The sequence below is a fragment of the Leptidea sinapis genome, chromosome 21 (assembly GCF_905404315.1).
Source record: "Leptidea sinapis chromosome 21, ilLepSina1.1, whole genome shotgun sequence".
NCBI classification, from domain to species: domain Eukaryota; kingdom Metazoa; phylum Arthropoda; class Insecta; order Lepidoptera; family Pieridae; genus Leptidea; species Leptidea sinapis.
The window spans coordinates 873,329-893,328 of record NC_066285.1 but is presented as its reverse complement, the minus strand read 5'-3'; the positions used below and the strand labels follow the sequence as shown (position 1 = coordinate 893,328).

The following is a 20,000-nucleotide window of genomic DNA, read 5'->3' as shown; positions in this document are numbered from 1 at the left end:
GTTTTGCTAAATTTTGATAGTACCTCCTCCATTCTATGTTGGAATTGTTCATATGATGCAGTGGGGGGGCGGTATACACTTACAATAATAAATTGCTCTAGTTCTATACAAGCTATCTCAATTAGTTGTTCTATAGAGAGATTAACAATATCTCTTCTATTTTTACATTTTAATCTATTATTAATAATAATTAGGGAACCTCCATGTATTGCCCTACTTCTACAAAACGAACTGACTACTTTATGTTCTCTAAAACTAAACTGGAGCTGATGACTCTTACGCCAATGTTCTGTAATACATAATATATCTATATTACAGCAGCTCAAAAACAGTTCAATTTCTAATTCCTTACTTGAGATACCTTGTATATTCTGGTGAACAATATTTATGAGCTTTATATTATGATTATCTATAGCAGTAACATTTATATTTGGTGAATGTTGCCTATTTTGTATGATATTGCAAGAGTTGTCCTCCCTTGTCAAATAACTTAATTTAAATTAATTGAAGAAAAATCTTCATTGTTATATTTTTGTACATTAGTACTAATACATTCCCCAATAGGGGCTTGTATGTCGATTATTTTACAATTTTGCCCAATAGAGGCATGTTTATTAAATAATACTACAGAGGAAGTAGTTTGTTGACTAAGACTATAAGCTACTAAAGTAGCCAGCTGTCGCTTAACTCTAAATGGTAGGTATAGGTTACCATTGGTTATTTTCATTTTATAATTAATGAATTTATTTGTGTCAAATAAAATTAAATTTTCATTGTTGTGGAATGTCGCATTATACAAAGTTGTATTTAATTTAAATATTTTTCTATTTTGCTCCTGTGTCAAATCCGAGGAGTATGGGAATGTACACATCATCACTTTAGATTTTGTCTTATTGGAAATATTAATTAATTTTTCTATATTTTTAATTAGGTCCTATTATTTATTATTTCTAATAATGTATATTAATATAGTAGCATAAAAAATAGTAATGTATTGACAGCCTATTTTTGCTTTCTATACTTATTCAAATTCAAATATTTTTATACAAAATAGGATCACTTAATGAAAGTCAAAAAAAACTACCACCCACTCCAAAATGAATGCCTCAGGCCTGAGAAGACTGGGCGCAACAAACTCCGTCTAGCCAATGAAAATTGTACGTTTTACGATTCCGCCGACTATTCCATTTTGATAAGTTGCTCCACTCAATACGATCTCTCAAGCCATATCTCGACGTTATAATTTATATAGATTAACTAAGCAAAGCTATGGAGGAGGCCTTTACCTGATAGGGGTTCCAATAGACTAATAGAACCTACCTAACCTACCTATAAATGCTCTAATTTTTATGTTCTGAAAAAAATGGCTTATTATCTAATTTTTGAAGTAAAAACTTCAATAGCATCGTTGTGATTTGAAACTCGATGAAACGAAAAAGCGACAGTAAAAAGAGACAGACACATAAATAAATTCATAAGATTTTTTACGTGGGAGAAAATGAGATAGGAAGCATTATGCAGTATTTTAGTACCAGGCGATCATAGTTGAAGAAGAGATTGATTGATCTTATAGCGAGTATACCTTAATAATATTATATAGACCTTAATGACACCAGGAGAACATAAATATGGTAGCGGTAATAGTAATGTCTTTCATAGCGGTTGAAATCATGTGTCATCCTAGCAACATGTACCAGGACTTCATATGCAGTTCAGAGGTTCATGCACAATGTCGGTTTCACTGCTGACATGTGGTCTTAGCACGCACGCAATTTTTTTTATATTTTATTGTAATAGAATATTACTGACTGCGCCTGCGGGTCGCCGATGCCGGAGTCCAGGCTGAGCTCGGAGTAGATGGAGCTGTGCATCTCGCGGTGGAGGCTGGCGGGCAGCAGGCCAGCCGCGGCCGCCACACTGGGCATGAGGCCCCGAGCCGGCTCGCCTCGCTTGCGAAGCTGCCGCAGCGCCTCCTGGGCCTCCGCCAAGTGCGCTGCCACTTCTGCGTAGCGCTCCTGTTGATACACCCCAGATATTTACAAAAGCTGTCACCTTAAATCATTTATACGTCTAGATATTATGACAGCTATGAAAACGTCGAAAAAAAACGAGTTTAGCACTAAACATTATTATGAGCAATGCACGCACACTAACACAAAGTGTCATACAATTCGCGAGTGTAAGACATAGATTGTCACGCACACTAAAGTATTAAACCTGAACTGGTTTTATCGGTTGTCTAACAGCAAGAGACTCTTATCTAGTCGTATAAATTATCTAAGACGACATTGACAGTAAAGTCATCGGGACGTCCGTGTCGTCTATACTAATATTATAGAGAGGAAAGATTTTATTATTTGTTTGTTTGTTTATTTGCATTGAATAGGCTACGAGACTACAGAACCGATTTAAAAAATTTTTCACTGTTGGGAAGCTACACTATCCCCCTATAAGCTTTATTATATTTTCCAAAAAATTAGGGATCCTTACTAAATTCCAAATATATATCCCAGGGTGTAAACGAAATACCGAAAATAATCTTTAAATCGCGTGTGCTGCGAAAAGTACTGATGATAATTGAAATGTCGCTACTTCGTTCTCTAGTTAGTTATAAATAAGCAACAATTTTTTACCAAGTAATTGAAAATTTCGAAAGTCAAAAAGCTGCTATTCGTTGCATTAAAATGTCCAGTTAGTCAACATACGGTTGTTTGGCGTAGAGTAAAACAATAACTATGTGAAGGTCAAGCAATTAAACAAAAACTCCCGCGGTTAAACCAATAACGGTTAATACCTTCGCATCGGCAAGTTCGGCGGCGAGAGCATTCTGATTCTCTCTAGTAATCTCCAAGATCCGTAACGTGTGATCGTGTTCCGCGGTCAGCTGTGAACAAACAACAAGATTACATTTAAAAATTATAAACGGAACCTCAAAAAGCACGCTCCCACGCTCAGCTGTTGTGCCAACACAGATCTAGATTGACATTTTAAAATTATTTAGGTTACGAAACACTTTCGAGACCGAATCGTGTACACGAAATACATATTTAATGACGCAGCGGTTCCTACACCTGAACAGCAACCAGCTGCGAATGTAACAATCATTGTATCGAGGTACCTTTAATATAACTGATTATATAGAATGCCTGTGAAAGCAGCTGTATCACCTTGAGACAAACGATTTCAAGTTTAAGGAGTCCAATAATTTCAATAGCAACGGCGCCCTTCTAACGGAAGCACACATATTGCTTGCACTGTCCACAGTACGGCTTGTCGGAAAGAGGCGTCGATTTAGTATTCACTTCCGATTGCATGTTTTGCATTTAGCATTGGGACGGGTTCTCTATGTTTCTTCTACCGTATATATCACGGGGAGTGAACTTAACAGTTGTTCGGGTTGATTCGGTTCGGTCGGACATTATACCACACGCAACATGTTTCACGTCTGGCGTTCCACAACCGAGCGTTTTGCAAAAAATTTCTTGCCTTTGTGGAATCAATTACGCGTTTCTAAACGATACGACTTAGGGACCTTCAAGAATAGAGCATAATCCCATACCTTAAAGGCCGGCAACGCATCTTTTGACACCTGTATTCGCGTCTGCCCATGGGCGATTGCCTCACCACTCCCCATTCCGTGAGCCCGTTATATCCGTTTGCCATCTCATTATTACAAGAATTCACCTATCCAGCATTCTATGTGAACGAGCTTACATTGTTAACAGGATAGACATTAAAGTTAAAAAAAAATTAAAATAATAGCAAGCGAACTGTAAAATTAATATTTTTTAAATATGGAGTCTTTGTGAATTTGATGTTAAGTGATCACCGCCGCCTACATTATCTCGCAACACAAGTGGAATCACAGCACGGTTATCGGCCCTTTAAAAGGGTGTACGCGCTTTTTTTATCGGTACAAAATCCAGTATAAAATCTCGGTGGCATAATAAAAATTAAGACCTGCTATTTAGTTCTATCAAAACGTATTAAGTTTTCAAATAATAATTTATATTCTGTTTTTACTTGCCAAACAGCATCTATTTTTTTTATCAAAATCCGGGTTATTGATCATTGATAAGATATAAAGCCAAATTTTATATATTATTGGCTGCAGTAGAACTGAACGTTTTGTGTTCGACCGGGATGTTACTGCCACCATACCTGCTACTGCCACCATACCTGCTACTGCCGCAGTATAACGATGCACGTGTTCTGTTGTTTCGTTTTTTTTTAATTGATGCACCCTGCCCATTACAATGCAGTGCCGCTCAGGATTCTCGAAAAACCCAATATTCTGAGCGGCACTACAATTGCGCTCGTCACCTTGAGACATAAGATGTGAAGTTTCATTCGCCCAGTAATTTCACTAGCTACGACGTGGATGTGTAAACATTACTGTGTTTCGTTCTGAAGGGCGCCGTTGTGGTACCCATAACCTAGCCTGCATCCTTTGCAAAGGAGCCTCCCACTGGTCGGTTTAAAGGTGCCAGTGTAATAACAGAGACAAATTATCTTCTTTAATTTTCAAGGTGACCTTCTCGGTGCGGGGTCATACATTACGCTATAAATATTACTAACCATACTAATACCAGTGATTTTCGTGAACGTCTGAGATTCATGTCACAGAGGCTATAGAAGATACTTTAAATTTATACGACGTTCATTAGTCAAACGACATTTCGAGCGGTGCTTGCGTAAATCACGTAAAGGGTCCAAACCATTTGAATAGAAAGCAACAAGGCAAGTGCAGGTTACATTCCTATCAGTTAAGAGTTCGTTGATTACTTAATAGAACACAATTCTATTTACATACTAATGTGAGAATCGTGGGAAGTTTTAATTAAATGCATACGCGATAACATCTTATACGACTTGCAAGCGTGAGTTTTGTATACAACCGTAAAAAATGCTGGAATTCTATTCGAATAATCCAACTGTTATATGCACAAAATTGAATAATTGCAAGGCACTACGGACATAGTTGCTACCTTACCTTATATATTAGGTGGTAGGTCACTAACGGCCGTTTTCAATAACCTATCAATCCTTAGTTCAACTTACTAGAGGTAGACAAATCTATCCTTTTACGCTTAGTTGCCTTTCAATAATCTATCGATATAAAGCATTGGATTATAACTATTTTTTGTCATTAAACGGTGACAGCAATGTATCCGTAACTAGAGATACGTTATTTAAAACGGCCGTTATAGGACACCGCTCGCGGATAGAGAATCAACTGCATTTCGTATGAAGAATACATATTAAAGTGACAATGATAAACAAAGTAACAAGTAAGTTACAAATAGGCATTCTTGGGAGTCCACATTCCTGAGGATTCCACGTGTATACGTGGCGAAACACGTGTCGAATTGGTTAAACATAAATCTTAACGGAATTAACATTCAAGAAAACTCATAACATTTGGATAGTTATGGATTTCCGTAAAATAACGTCCAATTCAATAAATTTTCGCTCAAGATAATTTAATGTTCAGGCAGGCAACTTGCTAAAAAGTAAAAGACATGTTTCCAACGTCCGCCTTCACAAAATATGTTTTATCAGAATCTCTTAGGTTTATCTCTCTTATTTAGAGCGTACTCAGACTATTCTTATAAGTAAAACTCAGATGAGTGTGCCAGCTTTGCTCAATCTATGATTTGGTATAGTCATTTGACAACTGAGCTTGAGCTAAGAATGACCAATAGAAAGGTCAAGTTCGACCTTCGTTATACACCGAACAATGTCGACTTTTACTAAACACACTTTTACAGTAGTAAGAATACTAAATTATAGCAGAATCAAAAACTTATTTGATTATTAGTTTTATTGAAATAAGTTGAAATCGATGAATGATTAAGCGAAATGCGGTCCTATTAATTTATTTGGTAAGAAAACGGAACGGATTGACAGCAACACGGGAATTTGAAAGCGTCTAACAAAAGGTGTTGTGATGACGCAAGGAATATTTATAGCCTGAATGGTTCCTAAGTGGTCTTAGCTTTAAGGCGAAGAGTAAGCAGAAAACACGCAAACATGGTGTTTTTAGAGAAGTTTTATGGTGAAAGTATAGCATTTCGAGCTATGAACACTACTTAATCCTGTTATACATATCCTTAAGTCTTATTTGTAGGTTGCTAATGCTTGCTGTTGGTTATAGTTAACACTGCCGAGCCTTTTTGAACTACCACTTTTCTTTGAAGTTAAACAAGTTTTTTGGAATGGCGTGACGCATTTTTTTGGTACTTCTCTCAGAAAAGTTATTTTTATAGCTTGTACTTTTTTGTGTAGGTTAATTTATTCAGATTAGAAGTGAATAACGAGGATTGTTAACATGTAAACTGTTTTCCACGCAAGAATTCTGAAAATATTGGCTTTGTTACATAGATGGCGGGCGGGCAGCCGTGAACTCATATCGCTCAAGGTCGCTGGCATTTAGTGTTGCCTTAAGCTTAGCTCGTACTCAAAGCAATGTTTATGAATACGGACTTCAACTTAACTCTCTAGATTAGTCTGAAAGACTTACCTGTTGTAAATTCCGTTCTGCGATAGTCAGTCTTGCATTAGCCGAATCCAATTGTTGCTGTAACTCCGACGACCGGCACCTTTCTTCGAACAACTCCGAGCCGAGAACGTTCGCCTCCGAATTCGCACTCGCTACAACCAATTAGAGACGTTAGAATTGTAAGTTATGAGTGACATCACTGACCTCTACTATATTGGCCACTAGACTGGCGGCTGTCAAAGTGCTTTTGTGCCTGTTCGATATTCGCCATTTTGGCGCTGTTTGCCATGTAGCGAGAGTCTGCGGTATTAATACTAGTGATGACAACCTAGTGGACAACATAAATGGTGGCAAACTGTTAACAAAAAAAAATTGTGTAATTTATAACGTCGATTCTTGAAGTAGGAAAACGAACGAAATTAATTCAAAATGTAAAACTACTTCAGAGTATTGTATGTTCCTTGTAGCCATTTGTAAGTAGTTCTCTGGATGCTCGCGAGTGGCGCTTCAAATAGGCACAAAAATTTGTTGTCAGACTTATGGAACAGCCTGCCCAGTGGTATTTAGTCAAGTGCGAGTCGGAGTCAACGCTAATAGTTTCGTGCCGTCGTACAGGAATACTTCTGCAAAAGCAGCTCATGATAAGCATTTTTAATTCATTGTTAACAAAACATATTTTTATAAGTTTGTTTTATTTATAATTAGTTTTTATTGTTTAATATAACGTCGATCTTAACTTTCTCTACATATATTTTATTATCATAAGATAATAACTTATATTATAAAGATTTAAAGTAGTTTCTTGTTGATTCTTCTCAACATAAGCAGCTCTATGAATTTAAGTGGTTAGTGTAAAAGAAAATTTTCAAAAGTAAACGTGAGGAAAATTAATACAAAATAGGAATCATTTTTTCATCTACCGGGGGCCATTTAGCAATTTACTTATAAGAGGGCGATCTTTGTTTTATATTAATAATTTGTTATGTTTTAAATTGAAAAGTAAACTCACTTCTGGGATTAAATACATAAATAAATTTTGAAAACAAAATTTTTTGAACGATTTGGGACACGAACCCTCGACCTCTCGCGTTTCGTGCGAGCGCTCTTACCCAGTGAGCTAATCGTTCGAGTGACGTATTGTTGATAAAATCTTGTATACTTTGCTTGTTTAGATTAGCAAGAGCGATATCTCAAGTCAATTTCCTAATATGCAAATATTGGGGTTGAGCAGGTTTATTAACTGTAAAGTAGATCCTGTAGATGAAGCCACAACCTGAGAATTGAACAAAGCATACAAGATTTTATAAACGATACGTCGGTCGAACAATTGGCTCAGTTGGAAAGAGCGCTCGCACGGAACGCGTGAAGTCCCGGGTTCGAGTCCCGCATCGTTCATAAAATTTTGTTTTCAATTTTTTTTTGTGTTGGTTTTTTATTATTTGTTCTTATAACGGTTATATACACACTCCTACGCTTATATTTTGCTGTTGATGAGATTACTGTGGCGGACAGACAGTGGAGCTAAGGCTCAGATCCTGAGAATCCTAACAGGATTCCCGTTCGACAACCTTCGTACACAACCCTAAAAGGGTCATTGTATTTTAAAAAGACGTACACAAGTCTCCAATCATTTATAATTATTATAAATTTGTACCAGTTATGAAACATCACCAGGTGTGTAAATTCACCCTATAAATTAAAATACAGTGAAACGAATTCTCATTTGATTAAGCTTTTTTTATGAAAAGAAGGGACGAGACGAGCAGAACGTTCATCTGATTGTAATTGCTACGCCCTGCTTATTACAATGCAGTGCCGCTCAGGATTCTTCAAAACCCAAAAATTCTCAGCGCCACTACAATTGCGCTCGTCACCTTGAGACGTAAGATGTTAAGTCTCGTTTGCCCAGTAATTTCACTAGCCACGGCGCCCTTCAGACCGAAACACAGTAATACTTACACATTCCTGCTTTACAGCAGAAATAGGCGCCGTTTTGGTACCCATAATCTAGCCGGCATCCTGTGCAAAGGAGCCTCCCACTGGTATTTACAATAAGCATATTCTCACTAGATATCCATCCTTACACCTTATTATTAATAAAGTAAAATCATACACACAAATTATATTTCTTATGATAAACACGAAATAACAACTAAGTATTTTTATATAAACACTTCGCAGATAAAATCTACACAGCCTTATCTCGATTTACTTGACCTCTTATGGAAACCTTGTACAAGAATAATATTTTATTTATATTAATAATAATGGTAGGCAAGGATCAGTATAAGAGACAAGTCTTACGTACTCACTGTATTTACGTTACCCATGTGATTTTGAAACGTGACGTCATCAGTATCTACATAGATAATAGATTAAAATAAATAATTACGTAATAATCGTATTCGTGTCTTAAAAACGCTAATTAACACATAAACCTTTGGGCCTGTCAAATTATTTAAGCATTAAAAGGGTAAAAACAGGCGTAGATAAAGTAAGAATACACAAAAAAAAAATGTTGTAATGGTAATTGATACACCCTGCCTATTACAATGCAGTGCCGCTCAATATTGTTGAAATTCAAAAGTTCTGAGCAGCACTACAACTGCGCTCGTCACCATGAGACATAAGATGTTAAGTCTCATTTTCCCAGTAAATTCACTAGCTACGGCGCCCTTAATAATGCTTACACATTACTACTTCACGGCAGAAAAAGGCACCATTGTGGTACCCACAATGAAGCCGGCTCTAAGCCGTCTCTTACGACACCCTTGGGCCTGGGACTTCCCTATTCTTTTTATGCCTCGGAGAAGCACAGGGCAAAAGAATGGTGTAGACAAAGTACGAATATACAACAAACATAAAAAAAAATCCAAACAGCTCCACAGTAGATGACATATATCTGATATGAACACTCAATTTGCTTCACCTTCACCAGCAAGGACGAGACAGGGCCAGTTGAAACAAGTATGGTCTGACAGGGTGCGAATCTTACAGACAACACGCTGCTAGGCCACCTTGTCTCACCAAGCCCATTCAAATTTCTTCACTCTTCAAGCTTCAGAATATCTTCAATTTTCGACTAAAAGCCACCAGTAAGAGCTATAATTAACGATAGTGCAATATTAATCTATTCTATTAAATTAAGAGCCTTTTTCTTCGGTTATACTGCGAAAACTACTCAACCGATCGGAATAATACTTATACCATAAGATGGAGTGTGCGTCGGAGAAGGTTTTAGTCTTAGATAATTTATACGTATAGATAGTCTCTTGCTGTTAGACAACCGATAAAAACAGGCCAGGAATATTAGTGTGCGTGATAAGCTACGTCTTACACTCGCGATTTGCATTACACTTTGTGTTTGTGTGCGTGAATTGGTCAAAATAGAGGTTAGACTTAAACATAATTTTTTTTCGACGTTTTCACAGCTGTCATAGTCTATCTAGACGTATAAATGATCTAAGGTTTTAGTATATGTTTATTGGTGATTACTTATCAATAACATACAATAACATTTCATTACATATCATTCATACAATGAGCGGGCGCGGGGTACTTTATTTATATGGCAAAACAAAGTTTGCCGGGTTTTTCGAATTGTATGTTCATTCACATCTATACAAAATCGCTAATACTCATGTTTTTCCTCAGATGTGGCAAGAAAGTTTGGGCCGCGGTGATCTGACACCATCAGATGACCCGTTTGTATGCTCATTTCTCCTCCTTCTCCATAAAAATAAATCTCTTTTCACTTTTTATATTGTATATAAGTGAGCTCTACTTATGAAGTCACAAAAGTCAGTGTGTTACAAGCTCGGACAGTAAAACCTAATTGTACACCTGTATCTGTCACGTTTCCTTTAATCAATACGTGTACAGTAAGCATAATGGAATTCACTGATAAAAGTTTATTGAATAATACAGCTTATCTAGGCCGAAAACACTTTAGATCTGCGCGCAATTATTTGCTCAAAGGTGTCAATACAAAGCTAAAATCACTTATACATTTCGGACTATCATAAAGTCTATATTGCGCCTTATCGTTCAATTATCCCTTAGTGATAATAGCTATAATTGACAATACATAAGTACACCAATACATACATAAAACATAGGGACAACCAAGCGAAATAGCAAACAGATATGTCCTTTAATAACAAACCAATACCCAATATAAACTTAATTCCAAAGCCTTTGCATTCGTTTATTACGGGTGACAATTAGCCATTACATTTAAGGGCAAAATCATAAAGAACTAATCTCCGTGGGCACCATATAACATTTAGTATTGTAATATTTATTTATAATACTTAGTATAACTGCTTGGTGTAAATCTACTTAGAAGTCTTACTATTAAAAATAATTAAGTGAAAATATTTTCACAGAAATCTTAATAAGTATGTACTAGAAATGACATAGTCGCGGTAAACATATCGCCGCACATTTGACTCAAAGACCAACATCGAGTAAGTAGTGTTTTACCCCCTTATTCATAATGGTCCGCTAACTTTAAACAGCCGCTAAGGAGTGGTTTTTCTCATTCCGACTTAGGCGAATAGAAGAAGACAAAGTGAGAATTAGCAATGCTTTAAGTTAGCAGACTATTATGAATAAGGGGGTTAGTATTAATCGGATCGGCGGACAGTATTTCTGACTACACCTATACCAACCAATATATTATCTTCATCGGTAACTCATATTCAACTAAATTGCTGTATTTTTTTAAATATAATATACTATGACGATCGTTTTTCGTATTGTAGTCACTAGGCACAAAATTGCTGCACAAGTCCCGCAAAATCCGGAGAATTACAAGCATACCAAGCAATCAGATTAGAACATAACATTTCTATTACCTACCTTCTTATTAAGATTTCTATTGGTACACTAAATTTAAAAAAAAACGATGCGGTAAATTCTACCTTAGTATTTCTTTTCTATCTATAATACATTGGGCGATGTATATGCTTTTACAATATGATAACAGAGAATGTACAAAAAAAATGCGTTACGAAATTTCATAGAATTGTTAAAAAACGTTTGGTGTGGAAAGGTTTATAACATAAACGATTTTCTTAATGATACCACAGACTGGGAATGAAGCGGACACCCTCAGTATCTTTAATTATAAATGTTTATACTATTACGATACGTTTGTACGATATTACATTGAATCCATATTTGTATATAAAAAATAAACCTGTTGAATTTCTTTCGCCCATTCTTCTCAGGTCTCAGGCAGTCTATTTTGAATGTGTGGCAGTTTTTGGCGTTCAATAAGTGATCTCGAATCCTATTTTGAATAAATATATTTGAATTTGAATATCAAGAAAATTGTTTTAGTAGTCTTTCGGCCCTTGCCAGACCAGAAGACGTTTCTTAAGAGAGACCGGATATTTAGTCTACAAACGACTCAGTTTGGTATATACTTATTGCAAGTAAGAAATTGACAAAATAGCCAATGTTTTCAATAAGCAAGTACCAGTTTATATGTATTTATATTGCTGTAAATGATTCCTAGAAACTCGAAGATGGTCTTGTAATTCGCCCGAAATGGTCATGGAGAATGCAGACAACTTTTTCCTGTTTCCCGTTTCAAGATGACATTTTAACCAGTAATTTTTTATCAGGTGACATATTTTAGACCCGTTATATCCTTGAACGCGAACGAATATGTAAATAATATTTCTAGAATAGGTCGCCAGAGAAGGAACCAATTAAGACTGATACATAATAAACACTAAATCACTACATAGAATAAAAAAGTCGCTTTCCCTGTTCCTATATCCCTATGTATGCTTAAATCTTTAAAACTACGCAACGGATTTTGATGCGGTTTTATTAATAGAAAGAGTGATTGAAGAGGAAGGTTTACAAGTATAATAACATCCATTAAATAGTGGAGAAATACTGTTATTTTTGAGGATTCGAATGTGATGTCGTAAATAATTACATTTTTTCCGCTGACATTGCAAACGCAGGCTGAACCCTACGAGATTTATCAAAATAATGAAAAGGTCTACAGAAAACTCCGCTATGGTATATGTCTATCTCTTATGGATATCCCACAATAACATTTTTTTGTCCTTTACTTTTTACAACAAATAATGGCTAATTTTCGAAGCAATTTTAACCAATATAGCATTCATCCTTATCTAATTAAATACCTTAAATACATTGTTGATTTAATATAGATCTATATGGCCCTTTACAGCATATGATTTAAATGAATATTTTTGAAGATGTTACGGATTTAAAAATGGCGGGAATTTTTAAATCAAGTTAAAATTTCATTTGTACCGATCATTTTTTTTTATTTGTTTGTTGTTAGAAAGAAGGATTCCTTCGGTTTGTTTTAAGTTTATTTTATACAAACGTTTAGGTATTTTATTTATCGATTGGGGCAGTACGAAGTCTGCCAGGTCAGCTAGTAGCAAATATAGCTTCCTGACATCCCAATGTAGCGAAAAGAAAAACATGGGAACTGCCGTAGAGAATGTAAAAGTACGAACGATTGAATTGTTATTACATGCAAAAGTTCAACACTGCTTGCAAACAAGTATCATAACCATAATATGAAACGTTGTATTGTTCTCGATAATCTATTGCGCGAGGGTGATGCAACCACTTCATCCATAAAAATTTATTAAGTAATTTCATGGTATGGCGTCGGAAGAGATTGTTTTCCTTGTTGCGGAAAAAAGCACTGCTAACATTATCATAACTGCTGAATGTATCATCTGCCGCGTACATAACTGCGCCTTTTTGTTTTAGATATTTTGTGAAACGGACTCCTTTCTTTTTATGCTATTTTCTTGCTGACCGCACTGCCACCTCGACCTTTGGGAGGCCTCTTTGCACATGAAGTCGGGTAGATTATGGGTACCACAACGGCGCCTATTTCTGCCGTGAAGCACTAATGGCTAAACATTATTGTGTTTTGGTCTGAAGGACACCGAATTTAGTGACATTACTGGGCAAATGAGACTTATCATCTTAAGTCTCAAGGTGACGAGCGCAATTGTAGTGCCACTCAGAACTTTTGGGTTTTTCAAGAATCCTGAATCGGCACTAAGTACATAGTAATAGGCAGGGCTGCTCGTCTCGTCGACCTACAGCGCAGTCAACTCACCCAGCTGCGTGGCGATGTCCCTGAGCAGTTGCCGCTCCGCCAGCTCGGCCGAGTCCGCTCCGGCGGCGAGACGGGCCGCCTCGTCCCGCAGCGCGCGATTTTCTCGCTCCAGAGCGCCGGTGCGACGCCGCAACGCAACCGCCGTCGCTTCTTCCCGCTCCTCCGTAGGTGAATCTTCTGTATCATTTGTTAGCACCTGTTCGAACACCACAGCTTATTCATAATTGAATTAAATTCATTAGAGTAATTCACTCACATTTTTCTCATTTCACACACACACACCCACACGTACTCTCGCCAAACCACACACGCACTAATATCATGTCTTATTACAAATATTGTAAATCCGTTATTAGATGTAAGTCCTACAAAATAGTATTATTATAACCTAATTTAAGTTCTGTGGATTTTGTGATGTTTTAAATAAATAAATAAAGCATAACATTCAAATATAACACATCTAGCGAACTACGATTTTATACCCTACAAAGAAAGAATTAGTAAGTACCATTTTATTAGTATTTTATAAACAATAATATCTGAACAGAATAATCGCGATATTTCGTAATATTTTCCCACCGCAACCAACAAAGACGTACTTCCACAATTATATCCGATACCGAAGTCCTACATCAACGAGACCTAATAACCTCGTTGTCTTAGTGATTTACGACGCAAATGTCAACGACCTGCGCTACAGAAACAGATAGCTAACATCTATATTTTGCGAAGTATTAGATATGCATGCGTAATTAATTTTGTATGTAATACCGCATATAACAAGACATCACAAGCTAATCATAAAGTGGGTTACAGAAGTTTTGGAAATTTTATTTACCTTGTGCGTCTTGACTCTACACATATTTATCATTAATACGTTTATCATTAGTACAATGAACCATACGTCTGTCCTTCTCTTCCAAAAAAATAATAATACATAAACTCTACAATGATTATTCTTAATCTGTAATTATTAAGATGAATTTTTTGCGTTCCCGTTTTCGAAATAAACGATTTTATAAGCCTTTATTCTCATTAATAATCATTATAAGAAATAAAGACGTGTAATGAATAATACGTATTGCGAATATTATTAATTATTATAATATCAATGAATCTAGTGTACTTACTGAATAAAATTTGCTTTTGTTTGTGCAAGTTGAAAATCAATGGCAAACTACTAGACAAGATTTGGTTAAATTTTGTTAGGTTTACATTTACTTTAATTACTGGCGACAAAAAAAAATATGCCATATTTATGTTCTCATATTACCAAATTATCAATATTTATTTGTTATACACACGCACGACTTTAAGTTATTAAAATTGAAAATACAAAGCGGCAATTTCTGAATCTTAAACATATTTAGAGACATTCTATAGGTGAAGTTTACACTTTATAGTTTAGATAACACAATAAACTAATCTTAACCTAAACGCCTATATTATGTATCAAACTAAATGAGAAAATAGTATACTAATGCCATAAGTCACTCCCCGAGGCATCATAAATCACCTTTTTCCGTAGTACTAGGGACAAATGACACCTTTTCGCAACCGATAGAACTGTAGAATACGATGCTTTCATCGATAAGTCACGAACACCTGATTGTTTAGGCAACAACTGGTATTAAGAGAAGGCTATAATATGTACTTTAGTGTAGCTAATCTTATATATAAAAATGAATTGCTGTTCGTTAGTCTCGCTAAAACACGAGAAAGGCTAAACAGATTTGGCTAATTATGGTCTTGGATTATTTGTGGAGAAGGTTTAGTCTAGAGAAGGTTTAAAAGGTGAATAAATATAAAAATGCTCGGAATTGAATAAAAACAACTATTTTGTTTTTCCTTTGATGGGTCCCCCGTCGTTCAGAAATCAAATTGAAAGCATAGTTTCAAATGAACAATTATTTAGAATTCTTATATCTTTCTAACTTTCTCAGGAGGGATAAAAGTATCTTAATTTTAGCTAACTATAGTTGGTAGATTAACTACAGTTGTTAACGATAGTAGATGATAGATATATCAGATTATTTTATGTAGATACATAAATCATCATTTAATAAAGTTTTAAGAAATAAAGATTTTTATAAGTACTACGTGCTTTATCATGTGTGTACGCGGACGAAGTCGCGGGTATCAGCTAGTAGAATATAAAAGACTCGCGATGTATCTTGTCCCTATAACGCCCTAACATTTTGAACTATTTAAAAACTCCTGCTCGTTGCAAAACATTTTTTTTAATATTAGTATGTTAGCTCCCAAAAAATAATAGAAACTTGAATCGGACCCTGATGGGTTAGGAATTCAAAATGAATTGGGGCAAAAAAATCTTTTCGAGAAATTATGTTTTAGCACCACTTTTAATGAATATTTTTCAATTGTTTTATGAAATATGCCGTGTTTCCTAACTAGTGAATGAAAAACGTAGTAAAATAACACCAATTTCAATAGCACTTCTGACCTGAATTCGTCCTGATTCGATATAAACATATAATAAAATTTTATAATATATATTTAATTTACTAACCAAATGCTAACCTATTTCAAATCTCATAAATTGCTTTATATGAAGCAGTTTGGCTTCCTAGAGGGCATTCAATTACGGATGCAGGTGTTATGCAAGAATACCGTTGAGACCTAGGAGGAAACGCGAAATGCACTTGGTATCTTTTGCGATTTATCTAAGGCTTTTGAGTGTGTTCAACATTCAGGAACTGGTCAGGAAAAATTGTTACTATGGAATACAAGAGACTGCGCTCGTTCTACTGATTTCATAATTAAACAATATAATATCATAAAATCGATGTGAAGTTCAGGACATATTCTGCGACTCATCTCATTATATGGGTACCGCAAGGGTCTATTCTTGGACCATTCCTCTTCTTTGTTAACATTAATGGTCTAAAAGATTAACTTTTAGCAAAAAAAAAACAAGAAAATATTGTTTGCAGATGACACTTTACTCTTATTTATAGGGAAACGAAACGATTTTACATTTGACGAAGTAAACTATGCTCTTTCTGACCTTGTGTACTGGGTTCAAATCAGTAAAATTCGATAACTGTAAAATAACAATATAAAAAACATTTACCTAGTGCGTCCAACCTTAAAAAAGGACATGCGAGTGATTTGTTAAGCGGAGAGGAGAAAAACTTGTGGATTTTGCTTGTTTAGTTGCTTTTTTCTAGATTCATACAGCATAGTAAATATATGTTTTAAAATAATATAGGTTTTATTAATTATGTATATAGGTAATTATACTAATTTCATTCATATTATATTGAACTAAAATTAGTAGTCGCCTCTGTACAGTAAGGTCTCTTCCGAAAAACATTACAACTATCTCTTTCCCTTGGCATCCGCATCCAATAGGAACCACTACTTGTTGGTCTGATGTTGTTATTTCTTCACAATTATAACACTTCCTATCGTTAAATTGATAAAGTGGTTTTCAGTTCTTAATGCTAAGAAAATATTAATTAATTAATGTGGTAAGATAATCAAATTTCAAAATGTTTTTCAAGTGCGCCTTACCGATGTTATTAAAATTACATCATATCACCCTATTAATTAATTTGTATTTTAGTGAAATGAATTTGAATAATTATTATGTAAAATACTAAAGTTTTCATATTATTAATCAAACTACCGTTTCAATACGTAACTAAACATGATAAAATATGTTGATTATGAAATAGAAAACTGGTCGAATTTCCATAGATTCTTGCATAAATTATATGGAGGTTTTTTTTTTATTTTAGGTTTTGCAATCAATGCGTACTGTTTTTAGAATGCTACATTTCAATGTTGTTCATAAATTGCATAGTTTGTTTTCGTTGATTCATACACGCCTAATAAAACAAGAACAAGTTCCTTATTAGAACTATCGACTACATTCAACGAGCATTGATTACACAAAGCAATAAAATGTTTAAAAATATAAAGGTACTGATGCGCAAATGTCTAAAATAGGGTCTTATTGGCGAAAAGCGCGGGTTCAATATGTGCAAGTCGGACCCAGCGCAGTGCATTGTCAATATATTCGGCTTAGGGCCTCGTTTACCATGTCCAAGTAAAGCTGTGATTAGTAACTTCTCAATTAATGTTAATTGGAAGCTACATGTTATCAGTATCTTTTGCCAATTTCACAAGCGAAATTTATGTCTTGAGTAACTACTGACTGGTTAAGTGAGTAATGAATCTATCACACGCCATATTCGTTCAATTTTACGTCAAATATCACTTGTCAAACGTCATTGCAGATTGTCATTTATGATTTTGTTGAATGTTGAGCGTTCATTCCACTGTTTAGCGCCCGTTGTTTGTTTACCTTTAAAACTAGAAAGCATCTGGAAATAGTACAATACAGTTTTTGTCATTTAGTGGTTACTTGTGTGAATATCATTATTATGGATAAAATTAAAAGAGAGAGAGAAGTGCAGACTTTACACGAGAGAGATATCTTATAATTATTAAATAGAAAAATGGTGATATCTTGGAATTTACATACTTGGTATTTGTTCCATGGAAGAATAATCTAACTCGTCCAATTGATTTTCAATCAAATCGAATAAATCCATATCTAATAATTTATTTTTATGCTGATAATAATAGGAGGCACATAATATAATGCAACTGTCAAGTAACCGTGCTAATTGGCAGAAGATGTGGCAAGTTAGTTACGGGACAGTTAATCTTAAGATTAGTGTTACTTTAAGGTCGTGAAATTCGCATGTTATATTGTTACTATTGACTTTACTCAGTGATTAGCTTACTTGATAGTTTACTTGAAGGTGGTGAAAGAGGGCCTTAGTGTTACATTCCTAGCATTGATTGTTACTACCACTCAATGAGTCAAACTCAAGTGCGATTTCACCATTTTAATAAGACAGAAATGTATATGTTCAAGGTGTACGATATAATGCGCGGAAGTTGAGGGGTTCGTTAAATAATAAGAAAACATTGGAATGGTTTCATATAAATGGGGTAAAAGTGTGAAATTGTCGATTTATACAGAAAAATTCGAAATAATTTTTGTAAGGTAAAGCACATATATTTTTTCGAAGTATTACCCTTGTTATCTGTAATTAGTTCCATCTCTCCATGGCTGGGGAATCTAGTCATTTAGAATTACAGTTTCAATTAACTTGTCTGTGCGGTACACCTCTGAGTACCTGGAGTGAGTGAAGGCGATTGTAATTTCTATTGCGGGAAAAAGAGTAGTCAGTTTTCTATTTCTTTTTTCTTTACGAATAGTCTACTATTTATCAACTTGAACTGTAACAAAAGTTGCTTTTATATGTAGGTATCTACATTAAATAACGCGCGAAAACATGTCCTGGTGCGGCTTATGACCCCACACGTCAGAAATCAATGCAAACGCGTACCTACAGCTACTTATAACAATAAATATTCAAGCGACACGGTGATGATTACTGAGCCGTGACGTCATCATTCTAATTTGGGTTTCAGTGAACATAGCCAATTGCAGTATTTAATATTGACACACTTTTACACAAATTATCTTGCCCAAACAAGGCAAAACTGTACTATTTTAAGATAAATTTGATAATATATTTTTAAACCATTTATTAATTGGTTCATTATATTAGTACTGTCATCACGTCCAGTACCAAAAGTTTTTTTTTATGACAATAAGGAACGAGACGAGCAGGACGTTCAGCTGATGGTAATTGATACACCCTGCCCATTACAATGCAGTGCCGCTCAGGATTCTTGAAAAACCCCTAGGTACGGCGTACTTCAAACTGAAAGGAAATAATGCTTACACATTACTGGTTCACGGCTGAAATAGGCGCCGTTGTGGTACCCATAATCTAGCCGGCATCCTGTGCAAAGGAGTATCCCTCTGGTAGAACGTTAGGGTATGTATACCTGTAGTAGATCACTCTTAGTGCTGAGCTCGTGCTTGAGCTGGGTGATGTGGTCCCGAGCGCCGCGCAGGTCGGCCTCGAGCGCCGTCACGCGCGCTTCCAGACGCCCGTTGGCTGCCAGCAGCTCCTTGCCGATGCGCGCAGTCAATTCTAAATCCTTCTCTTTCTATAGACAAACAAATAACAGAGTATAGAAAGACGAGCTTGATCGAGCAATAGCCTAGCCTATCGAAACCTGACGCAAGACAGCTGCTGGATTTATTTTTTTTATGGAAAAGGAGGACAAACGAGCGTACGGGTCCTGATTTTAAGTGATCACCGCCGCCTACATACATTCACTTACAACACCAGAGGAATCACCTTTAAGGTGTACGCGCTTTTTTTGAAGGTACCCATGTCATACCGCCCCGGAAACACCGCACAAGGAAATTCATTCCACAGCTTTGTAGTACGCGCTTTTTTTGAA

At 35.6% G+C, this 20,000-nt stretch overlaps 1 protein-coding gene across 4 annotated transcripts in view; it reads right to left on the bottom strand.

Moving 5' to 3' along the window:
- LOC126970487 (trafficking kinesin-binding protein milt) overlaps positions 1-20,000 on the bottom strand; it is a 92,896-nt gene that overhangs the window by 15,012 nt on the left and 57,884 nt on the right. For all 4 annotated transcript variants that reach the window (XM_050816421.1, XM_050816419.1, XM_050816420.1 and 1 more), the window contains 5 exons: positions 19,536-19,700; positions 13,638-13,833; positions 6,524-6,654; positions 2,795-2,884; positions 1,810-2,015 (listed from right to left, as the gene is read on the bottom strand). In XM_050816421.1, coding sequence (XP_050672378.1) covers positions 1,810-2,015; positions 2,795-2,884; positions 6,524-6,654; positions 13,638-13,833; positions 19,536-19,700 — 788 coding nt within the window. The remainder of the gene's footprint in view (positions 1-1,809; positions 2,016-2,794; positions 2,885-6,523; positions 6,655-13,637; positions 13,834-19,535; positions 19,701-20,000) is intronic.